The 11735-nt window shown below is 42.7% G+C and overlaps 1 protein-coding gene across 1 annotated transcript; it reads left to right on the forward strand.

Moving 5' to 3' along the window:
• Positions 1–4428: 4428 nt before the first annotated feature.
• Positions 4429–9316, forward strand: LOC120388860 (butyrophilin subfamily 1 member A1-like). Its single transcript, XM_039510951.1, has 4 exons — positions 4429–4561; positions 5196–5216; positions 6346–6372; positions 8760–9316. Exons 1-4 carry the CDS (start codon positions 4429–4431, stop codon positions 9284–9286), a joined length of 708 nt encoding a protein of 235 aa, XP_039366885.1. The 3' UTR covers positions 9287–9316.
• Positions 9317–11735: the final 2419 nt, after the last annotated feature.

Here is an 11735-nt window from a genome sequence, read left to right on the forward strand (position 1 = left end):
AGCCCAAGACTCTGACACATGCCAGGTCTCATGCTCAGAGGTCTTGTGTCTTTCTGCCAGAAGAGTTTCCTGGATGCCTCTGCCTCTGGCAGCAGGATGCTGAGGGTGCTGTCCCCCTGCAAACCTGAGATCTCCAGGAAGAGCCATTAACCCCTTTCTATACAATCCCTCCTACTGTTCCCCAGGGTGATATCCAAGAACCCGCTCACCATTCCTGTCCCATAACTGGTTCAGTCAGACACACATTGTCTGTAATCTGAACAGGTGCAATTTCTTTCTCAGCAGGACTGTACCCTTTTCCTTGAAGCTCACAAAACCCCTTCAATAGGAATGGGTTGGGTAGCCAGTGGGCCAGAGGACATGGGGATGGTATTAAGTAGGACTATGAAGGTTATATTTTCTCTGTCTTTGGCTCTGCCATTGAAATACTGTGTCCATTTCTGGTGTCCCCAATTGAGGAAGGAAGCTGATAAATAGGAGAGGGTTCAGAGAAGAAGAAGATAAATGATTAAAGGATTAGAAAACATATTTTATAGTGATACACTCCAGGAGCTCAATCTTTTTTGCTAAATAAAGAAAAGGGATGACTCGATCACACTCTATAATTAAAAACACGAGGAACAAATATTTGACATCAAACTAAATTTTTACCCACTATACCCTCCTCTTTCCAATTGAACCAACCAACTCATCTTCCTTCATTATTCCCTTAACCTCATGGGAGCAAACAGGTCTAAATACTATATACTCTGGACATCAGACATGCAGTAGCGTTCTACCTTGAGAGAACTAAGACTGATAAAGATGAGTTAATCATTGGACTAGTTTAACAGAAATTTAAAGGTACAGTCCCAAAAGTGTTATGTCTGCAAGCTGTAGAAACTTTTTAAATACACCATAATACAGGCTCAAGTAAAATATATACCTCAAATTTAAAAAAAATCATATTAAGAGGACCAAGAAAATACCACCAAGGCTAAAAAACAAAGTAAAAGAAGCAGTTAGAGGCAAAAAGGCATCCATTAAAAATTAGAAGTAAAATCCTACTGAGGAACTCTGGGGTACAGATGTGGGGATTGGCATGAAAGACCCCCTAACCTTATATTCCACCAGTTTAGGTTAAAAACTTCCCCAAAGCACAAATTCCTTTCCTTATCCTGGGACAGTATTGCTGCCACCACCAAGTGATTTAAACAAACATTCAGGGAGGCACCACTTAGAGCCCTATTCCCCCCACAATATCCCCTCAAGCCTCTTCACCCCCTTTTCCTGGGGAGGCTTGAGAATAATATACCAATCAATAGGTTAACAAAGACCAAATCCCTGGTTTTTTAGGACACTGAAAAATCAATCAGGTTCTCAAAAGAAGAATTTTATTTAAAAACAAATAAAAGAATCACACCTGCAAATTCAGGATGTAAGATAACTTTACAGGCTAAATAAAAAGATTTAAAACACAGAGGATTCCCCTCTGACTCTACTTCCCAGTTACAAAAAAGGAATAAAATTACCTCTTAGCATAGGGAAAATTTACAAGCTAAAACAAAAGATAATCTAATGCATTTCCTTGCCTTTACTTACATTTTTTTGTAACTTTAGATATATCATTTCAGATACTTTTTCAGAAGCTGGTTTACCTGCTTGGTCTCGCTCTCTGTCCCAAGAAGGAACCAACAAAGAGAGCCAAATAAAACCTTCCCCCACCCCGTATTTCAAAGGATCTTCTTTCCCCATTGGTCCTTCTGGTCAGGAGAGATTTATGTTACTGCATACATAAAGGTTATTACCCTTCCCTTTATATTTATGACAGGAACATAGAAAGGAGCATAAACTCTGACAAGTGTTAAAGTACAATTAAACAGGCCAAAAATATTTTGAAGGGCAGCTAGCTGAAGGTTTAAAAACTAAACAAAGAAAAGTTAAGTACATCAAAAGCAGGAAGCCGGTTTGGGAGGAGAATAGTCTTTCCAAAATAGCTTCCCCCAGCTGGAAACCCATGCCCTATGCAGAACACCCAGAGGAGACTTTTGAAAATTCTCCTGCACATTCTCACAGGAATGTTTGCTAGAGCAGGAAATACAACCCAGATATTCTGGCTTCCAACCCAGTGTATTCACTACTGGACCAAGAGCTGTTAAAAACTTTCCATCGAAACGTGTGTGTTTCAAAAAAAGAAAATTGTTTGGGGGAAAATAAAAACAAAACATTTCAGTAAGGTAAAAACTTTCCTTTTTGACTGCATTGAAATGGATTTTTTTATATATTTTTTTTTCATTTAAAAAAGGGAACAAAATGTTTCAATTTTATCAAAACAGAATGTTCTGGTTGACCTGAACATTTTGGAGGAAATTTCAAAAATCTTTGTTTTCATTCTTTTTAGAAGAAAAGACTAATTTTACAATAATAGAATTTCCCATGAAATGGAAATTCTAGTTTCTGCCCAGTTCTAACTAAACCATGTTCTCAGCCTCTTTCTTATAGGACCATTTTTTATATCTGTACCTCAGTGTGTGATGTCTGTTTCCATAACTCTAAATTTCCATTGAAATCAATATGAATTTTAAGTGAACTGTCATTACGAAGCTTTGTGAATGAAATCTGGTCCAACACTTGTTCATTTTTCTACCTACTCTTATTTCTCTGTTATTTATTCTGTGCTCATCTCCATGGGTTCTGAACACATTGCAATTTCTAATAGTAAACATATCAAAATTGCTTTGTCTTTCTCCCTAGCTATGACACCTTACCTTATTTGGTTATTGGTTTTGGTTGGCTGGTTTGGTTTTCCCTTTTTTTAACTGATGAAATACACAGAACAGAGCAATGGTTCATATATTTCAGTCTGAAGATGATAAGCTCCACAGGGGTGTTTTTAATAAACAGTCTGGACTCAATCTTGCTCCCACTGAAGTCAAAAGATGCTTGTCATGAATCATAAAAGATCAAGATTGGAAAAGATCTCAGGAGGTCATCTAGTCCTATCCCCTGCTCAAAGCTTCAGTGCTTGTGGGACTGGGTCATGGGAAGCCCAGGATCTGGCTCCAGGGCTCTCCAACCCGCACTAATCAGGATCTTTCTGCTTTTGCATTGAGAGGAAGGTGGGTAAGTTTTAAAGTTGAGATTCAGTGCTGTAGAGTATTTTCCACTGGCAGGTGGTCTCTCAGATGCTATAGCATGGAAACTGGTGCAATTTCTTTTGTGCAACATTTTCAGACCCTCTCCCTCCCAGGAGTGTCTTACAGGAGCTTCTGTGCCAGAACAAAAGTGTGTGTGTGTGAGGAGGGAGAGTTGTGACCCCTCCCCCTACATGGAAGGAGGGTTCAACACACTCTGCTCTTCTGTTGCCCCTTTTCTTGGTATTCAAAGGTCCTTCTTCAGATCCATGGAACTTTATGTAGAGAAAGAGTGAGCCGGGGACTGGGTTGGATATGTGTGAGGATAATGCACCTTTTCTCCTTCACCAAAAGAGAGAATCTCCATAAAACACAATCCTGTTCACAAAATCTTTAATTTTATAACTATTAGTTTTTCTTGGGATGGTTGGAGACATGTATTCCACTCAGGTGTGTTTGTGCTCAGTGCACTGGGGCTGGAGATTTTCCCCCTAGCAGTACCCATGAGGGCAGCGCATGTGCTTAACACCTCCTTTTTGTCCCTCCAGAGGCTATACAAGGGCAGCACCGCCCCGACCCCCCTCAGTTCCTTCTTGATGCCAGGGGCCATAGTTGGAGCTCCCCGTGCACATTTTCTCTTTGTTTTTTCGCTCTACATCAGGCTGTTTTGCTGAGTTTTTCACTTTCAAAATAGTTTTAAATAGTTGTTCATGGTAAAGTCTAATTAGATTTAGTGTAGTTTTTACGGTTAGTCATTTTTAATGTTTTGTGTTGCCCAGCAACAAGGGTTATGCAGCGTTCTCCGGGCTTCAGCATTGCCCGTCATGTCGGGGTCTCTGTCTACATCAGTGACTTACACACTTGCTGTTTGCTCCACCCTGGGGTGGGTCACATTTCAGAGAGTTGTTCTTTTAAAAAGAGAACACAGATGTCAAGGAAACTTTCTCCGAAGCAGCAGTTGGTGGAGCAAGCCATAAGGCCTGTATTGGTATCAATACCCTCCACTGCCTGTGGGTCTAACCACCCTCAGCTGCCTTCCACCCCTGAAGTGGCAGAGGACAGACCCTGGGACTCTGATTCTCCCTCAAAGAGGGAAGTTGCTCTATGTCTCCGGAACCGCCTTGAAAGAGAACCCATAAGACAGATTGCAGAAAGGAAGGATTCATCATCTTCCTCCTCAATGACAACCTTGAGATGTCCAGATGGTAACCAGGGTTGTACTGGGACAGGAGTTATCCTGTACCATACTGGTGACTCTGGATCCATCTAGGGATGGCTGTGAAATCCAGTACCTACAGACACAGGTGTGGCAGCAATGGACTTGTTTTATTTGTCATGCCAGTCTCAGCACATCTCAGGAATCAGCAGGACTATCGATACCATCTGCTATTCCAGGCCCTTCAACTTCTTCAGCATTGGGGCCAACGTTGATGCCATCAACACCCTTGGTACTGGTGATGAAACAGAATATCTTCAGCACAGGGATAGGGAGAGGTTTAGGTTGAATATTAGGGAAAACTTTTTCACTAGGAGGGTGGTGAAGCACTGGAATGGGTTACCTACGGAGGGGGTGGATTCTCCTTCCTTTGAGGTTTTTAAGGTCAGGCTTGACAAAGCCCTGGCTGGGATGATTTAGTTGGGGATTGGTCCTGCTTTGAGTGTGGGGTTGGACTAGATACCTCCTGAGGTCCCTTCCAACCCTGATATTCTATGATTCTAAAAAAAAAAAGGGGCACACCCATATCCTCTGCAGAGCACCCAAGATTCCTCTCTCTTTATGTGGAAGAATGGCTCAGATAGCTCTGCAGATCTGCCGTCCCTTACCTGGATCTCAAAGCCCCTTGAACTCCACACTTTTTCCCCATTCGACATAAATATCTGTGAGATTAATCATCCAAACCATAAACCATCATCACAGTAAATTCTTCCAGCTGTCTGGCTATAAATTTCTCTAGCTCTTTTTAAATTTAAGTCATCATGGGTTTTGAACAATTTAATTCATTTACTGGGTAATCTTTGATGCATGGTACCAAGGGAAAAACTGAACAAGAGTTTAAAAGGCTGTAATAATTTTTTTCCCAGATGAAATGAAGAAGGAATTAGGTGAGTGAAGACCTATGTACACTATTGTTGGTTTCCCCACTCCCATTGCTTGGGTATTTGGAGAGAGGGGCCATTTCTCGTGTCTCTCTTCCATCTCCTTGGCTGCTCCTGATGGAGAAGGGGATCCTGACAGTCCATGTTCTTCCTCATCCATAGGAGGGAATACAGCAGCTCCAGGCAGACACATAGCAGCTCCCCACACAGCACACACATACCAGGCATCATGGGAGATGTGGCCTGATCCCTGTTGTCTGTCTCAGCCTGAGGAGTGGGACAGACCCACTGTCTCCTTGACAGCCACATATGGGGTATAAAACACCTCAGTAGCCACAGCTGGAGTGTCACTGATTTAGAGTATGTCTGCACAGCAGCTGGGGTGTGTAATTCCCAGTGCAAGCAGACGGACACCTGCCAGCTCTCCTCAAGCTAGCATGCTAAAAATAGCAGTGTAAGTGCAAAGAGACAAGTAGCAGCTCAGACCAGCTGCCTGAATACATACACAGGAGTCAAGTGGATTGATCTCATGCAGCTAACCCTAGTCTGTGTGGTCACTCTGCTATTGTTAGTGCACTAGCTCAAACAGAGCTGGAACATGTTTGTCTACCCATGCTGGGTATTACACCTCCCCGCTGCAATGTAGACACACATTGGAGGGAATTGTCCTTCTATGTCCTGCCTAGTAGAAGCTGGGTTGCTGTGAATACAGCCCCTGGTGGTTGGAAACACTGTGTGTGTTAATGGGAAGGTTCATTTTTTGTTCAAGTGAGAGGGGAACTGTAAGAGGGAGTTAGATCAAAGCCAGAGAGATCAGGTAACATGGGGAGGTGATACATTGGCTGGAGATGCAGAACTGACAGAGCAGATGTTAGCTAGAGCATGACCCCTGCCCTGGTTTCTAATCCTAGCTCAGAACAGCCACGTGTGTGTGACAGAGAGAGAGAGAGGAGAGAGAATGACCATTCAAGTGTCATTTTTGTCTATATTAACTCTTGCAAAAGGAATCACCCCCTAATGCATCTGGCATCCTCACTTGCCCTCAGTCTGGAACTTCCCTGCTGCTGGATGGAGGAAGTTTTCAGTCAATGCCTCTCTTAATCCAATGTCTGTTGTTTTCTTACTTTCATTTCAGAATGGAGAAGGGCTCGGAACAATTCAGGTAAGAGAATACAGAGCACGTGGATAGAGGTGCTGATACTATGGTAATAGATGCACTGTGAGAACCTCAATACATTGCAATCTATTTCATTATTAAGGAAATCAGCAGGTTTGATGCTATAATCAAACTAGAAACACCACCTTTTCTTATCAGAGACACAGCTCCTAAAGGTCCTTCTCAGCTCCTAAACTAATTTCAAGGCCTAATTTTGACTTTATTTACATCAATTTTACACCTTTGTAACTCCACTGACCTGCATGGAGTTACTGCTGAATTAGTTCAGAATCAGCCTCCAGTGAGAGATTTTCCTGAGTGATGACTGATGGTGCGATATTCAAAAAATCTAAGTGATTGCAGAGCACAAATCTCATTGCAACTCAATGGGGCTTGTATATGGGGCCTATATCTTTTAACACCCCACTGTGGCAGGATGGAGAGATTCACCACCTGACTCCATCCCCCTCCATACACCCTTAATTGTGTATTTGTCAAGTTCATTCTCTAGCCCTTTCACTGGGTCCTTAATAGACTCAGTCCCCTTCAGGATCATGGGGAATTGGAAGTTCCTTGACTCTAGTGGGGCTAGAGAGCCCTAGAGCTCCATTTTTTGGAGCCTTCTTCTCCACATGTCTTGGCTGGAGTAGGTAGGAGAACCCGGGCCCATCCACTCCACTGGGTTCCATCTCAGGGTCCTTGTTTGGAACAGCCAGAACCAGTTCCTGTCACTCTCTTGCGGCTCCGTGAGCTGCCTCCTATTGCTCCTGCTCTGGAGGCTTCCCCAGCCTCTTACTCTGCTTCTCTCTCTTTGTCGTGTTGGCTTCTCAAGCAGCTTCTCCCCAGTGTGCTGGAGGGATCCTCTCTCTGCAATCCCTCTGCCTCTCTGGCTGCTGCCTTTCTCCCCAGGAGCTCCTCGCTCACTGAGGCCCTTAACCTTTTCTCAATACCCAGTTCTTCCCCGCCTAATTCCCTTCCCCCAGTTACTCACTGAGGTAACTACTCCCAGGTGAACTTGAGCTTCCTCCTGTCCCCTTGCAGAGCCTGTCAGCGGAAGGCTGGGCCCCTGACCCCTTCAGAGGGCCAGCTACCCTCTGACAGACCTGCGTTCCCAAGTCACTTCGACCCAGCTCCTCCAAGGTAATGATCCAAATGGGAGTTAGGCACCTAAATACCTTTGAGGAGCTGGGTCTCAGTGTTTACTTGGAGCAGGATTTTAAAAAGTGCCTACAGAAGAACTTTGGGATTTTGGCCAGAATGAAGGCACAGATGATTTGATGGCAGGAATGGGGATGTGATGAGAATCATAATGCAGTGGTGGTGGGACCATGAAGGGGACTGCAGTGGTGACAGGCATGGTCAGGAGCGAGTCGATGAGGTTTATGAGGGCACCATGATGAAGACAGTGGTGGGATTATTGGCTCTGGTGATAACAGAGACTGACTGTGATGTTGCTGATTATAATAATTATAGTGAGAGAAGACTAAAATGATGCTGAGGTGAGGAAGGACACAGTGATGGTGATCTGACAGTGAAGATAGTGCAGATAATAATTTGCTTGTTACAGCAGTTTTCTGCTGACCATCTCCGAGCTCTTTACAAACAATTATAAAACACCTCATGAAGTTGGCACTATATTGAGCTTACTGAGGAGTAAACCAACTATCAGAGAGCTTATGTAACCTGACCAATGTCACACAGCAGCAAAGCTGGAAACAGAACCTAGGGGTACTGATTCCAGGTCTAATTATTAGGTAAAACTTTATTTTAATGAATAATTATAACGTTTTATTACTTATGTGCATTGTATTTATTTACAATGTGGTACTAGAGGTATGTTGACATGACCAGTGTTTGATATCTCCATAATCCAATTCTGTGTTTTATGATGAACTTCTCATAAACATTCTGATAAACATTTTCTATATTAGCTGACGTAGGAAACATATTTTTGCCACTCGTCCCACACAAAATATCCCATAATGCTGGACACATAGTGGCCTGATTCATCTCTCAGTTATGATGGTGATGGTGCACTTTGCTGGCCATTAGATGAAGTGGAGTTAGTCTAGATTCACACTTGTATAACTGAGCTCAGAATCTGGCCCAATTTGAGTACTAATGTTATAAACAATTGTGGATCACTTTTATTTTTGTGCAAATATCACACAAGTCTCATTTCCAACAAAGTTCAATGCACCATTGAATTGGCAAGTGTGCAGCACTGGTCAAGTCCTGCAGTCCTTACTCAGGCAAAACTCCCATTGAAATCAGTGGGAGCTTTGCATGAGGAGAGGAGGCAGGAGAAGGCTCATAGTGTATATTTCCCTCCTAGTCCAATATATACTGGCATTATAGGAGTGATTCTCAAAAAGAAAACTCTGTTCCTGTAGATGACATCACTCTTAATGGAGTTACAGCCCACCCCAACCTCCACATTTCTGGGGATAAGAAGAGTTTTACACATGAAGCCCAACCTCAGAAAGTTCCTCCAGCTCCAGAGAGGTTCGATTCAACTGTCTGTGTGTTGGGCTCTGAAGGATTCTCCTCTGGAAAGCACTACTGGGAGGTGGAGGTTGTGAGCAGCACTGACTGGGACCTGGGAGTGGCCAGAAAGTCAATACAAAGAAAAGGAAAACTTTCTTTGTCTCATAAAGAGGGATTCTGGGCTCTGGGTCTGAGTGGGAGAGATTATTGGGCAAAAACAGACCCATGGACCCGGGTCATGGTGCAGAAAAAGCCCAAGAAAATTGGAGTTTACCTTAGTTACCAACAGGGGCAGGTGACTTTTTTCAATGTAACTGACATGTCTGTGTTGTTCACATTTAATGAATGTTCATTCTCAGGAGAGATTTATCCATTCTTTAAAAATTCACACAAAGAAACATCAATGAGAATTTGTTCAATTAAAGAGGAATAAATATAACATGACACTGATGCTGATTTTATACTGGTGTAACTGAAATCAAGGTTTTCATGAATGTATTTTGTTGAAAAAATCTGTTTTTTTTAAATGTACATTGTCATGCTGTCTTCCTTACGTGTTTTGCAATAAAATGTTTTAATTTCTTATTTGTTTTTTGCTTGTGACTTTTGTCCAATACAATATTTGACTAGCACAGTGTTTCTGGGGAATTTGATGCAGATGTTAAGAAAACACCATCCATCCTCTCTAACACTTTCCTTATTGGCAGCTTCACCGCGGAGGCAAAATAACAAGAATCTCATTGCTAATTTCAGCATTTTCCTCAGTAATAAAAGATACGTAACATGGATATCTCACTAATAACCTTATTTTGGGATGGTATTATTCTGTATTATGAAGTTGCAGTGGCTGGAACAAAATTTAGACTGAAGATAGATTTCCACTATAGACACAATTTTTACACACCCACCTCCTGGATAAAGTTATCCAATCTTCCTGACACTTCCCATCAAGAAAGAATTCTTCTGGGAATTCACTCAAAGTGAATTAAGCTAAACTGATTTAATTCTGAGGTCTGGTCTACACAACAGACCTAGGTCTGTCCAACTATGATGCTCAGGTATGAAAATTCCATACCCTGGAGCCATGTAGTTATAATGACCTTAACACCCCTTTGTAAACAGTGCTATGTTTGATGGGAGAGCTTGTCCTGCTGACATAGCTATCACCTGTCAGTGTTTTAAATGTTGACCTACCCTTAACGAGAGTGTCCACACAGGGGTTTAATGCAGTTTAGCTAATCCACTTTTAATTCACATCTTTAGGGTATGTCTACATTTTGAAACAATGCATCTGCAGAGCTGGAGCAGCGCTGCTGTAGTGCTACAGAGTAGACTACCTTGCTGATAGGAGGGGTTTGCCCATTTGCATAGTAGATAATGCACCTCCCCAAGAGGCGGTAGCTAGGTTGATGGAAGAATTCTTCCATTGACATAGCACTGGCTACACTGAGGGTGGTTAGGTCAGTATAGCAAGTATAATCTCCCGGGGGTGTGGATTTTCACACCCCATGAGAGACACAGCTTTGCCAGTGTAAATTCCCAGTGTAGACCAGCCCTTAGTGCCTCATACAAAATCATTGACTCTAAGGTAGTGGGCTTGTTTCTTTTCACAAGCAAGGTACAAAGAAACTAACTCCTAGAAGAGCCCAAACACAGGTCAGCAATGTAAAGGGCTCCCATAAAACACCTCGCAAAACTAGGGAATGTCCCTGCCAGCAGGTATATGGGATCTTGGGGAGCAATTACCACACGGGTGGGGTGCAAAATAAACTTTATTAAGAAAATACAAAAATAGGGAAAATTCAATAGTGAGGGGTATGGGGTTGTTAAGGTAGACAATTGGGAAGGGGTTTCTTTTTGGTGAACAGTAAGGGGGTTTCAATAGTGGGGTACAACACAGTAGGATACAATACAGTGGGTAATCAGTTAACACTGAGGTATAAATATAACAGGTAGCTAGCGATTTCTATGTAAAAAGGTGTGTCACAGCAGCATATAACCAACTAACAGTTATGGATAAAATGTGTTAAATAACAAACAATTTCAGGTAAAAATGTGTCACAGTGGTGTAAATGTAGAATGTGAGGGGTATCAGAAAGGAAGAAAGTAACCAATGGGGTTTTATGCTAGAGATTTAAACTTAGTGAGACAGAGCAAACGGGCTGCAAGCTTAAGCAGCAGAGAGAGTGTAACAAGGTAGAAAGACACAGAGAAGCTGGGGGGGGGGGTTGTTTGCAGTGGGAAGACAGACAATTACAATTATACAGAACACAGCAAAATCTTATCTATGAGCTAACTTAACCAAGACTACACAAATTAAAACACAATGCAACAATTCTCTAAGCCTAACTTACAAAGTATAATGCTAAACTTAACTTAATGGGTGCACCTTATGCTAAGGATAGTTCCAGAGGGCTGAGTGGTGTGTGTCCAGGACACAGCTCCAAAGGGGGAGGGTGACTGCAGCAGTGGATACAGCTGAAAACAGTCCAAGGCAAAGCCCACAGGAGCAGAACTTAGCAGCAGCACAAACTTATTTTCAGTGGCAGAGTGCCACGGGGTTTAAGAGAGAGGTTTTAAAACACAGAGCAAGGTTTAGCTTGAGTCTGTGTGCTGGGGAGACAGAGCCAGCAGCCAGGATAGGGGCGGGGGGCAAGAGAGGTTTTAGGACACAGACCAAGGTTTAGCTTGAGTCTGTGTGCTGGGGAGACAGAGCCAGCAGCTAAAATAATAAAATAAAAGTATAGAAACTTTCACAGAGGGATTCTTACCATCCCACAAGGCAGCAGCAGCAGTGGAGCAGGCACAGCAGCATCAGCATCAGAGGATGCAGAGAGGGCTCAATTCGTTCACAATAATCAGGAGATCTCCAGGCAAAATTC

The sequence above is a fragment of the Mauremys reevesii genome, linkage group 22 (assembly GCF_016161935.1).
Source record: "Mauremys reevesii isolate NIE-2019 linkage group 22, ASM1616193v1, whole genome shotgun sequence".
NCBI classification, from domain to species: Eukaryota; Metazoa; Chordata; order Testudines; family Geoemydidae; genus Mauremys; species Mauremys reevesii.

Excerpts from the sequence above, each read along its gene's own strand:
- LOC120388860 (XM_039510951.1), top strand. The coding sequence starts at position 4,429 with ATGGACTTGTTTTATTTGTCATGCCAGTCTCAGCACATCTCAGGAATC. Across the intron at positions 4,562-5,195 it reads TGATGCCATCAACACCCTTG|ATGAAATGAAGAAGGAATTA; the intron begins GTACTGGTGATG and ends TTTTTTTCCCAG. Across the intron at positions 6,373-8,759 it reads AAGGGCTCGGAACAATTCAG|ATGACATCACTCTTAATGGA; the intron begins GTAAGAGAATAC and ends CTGTTCCTGTAG.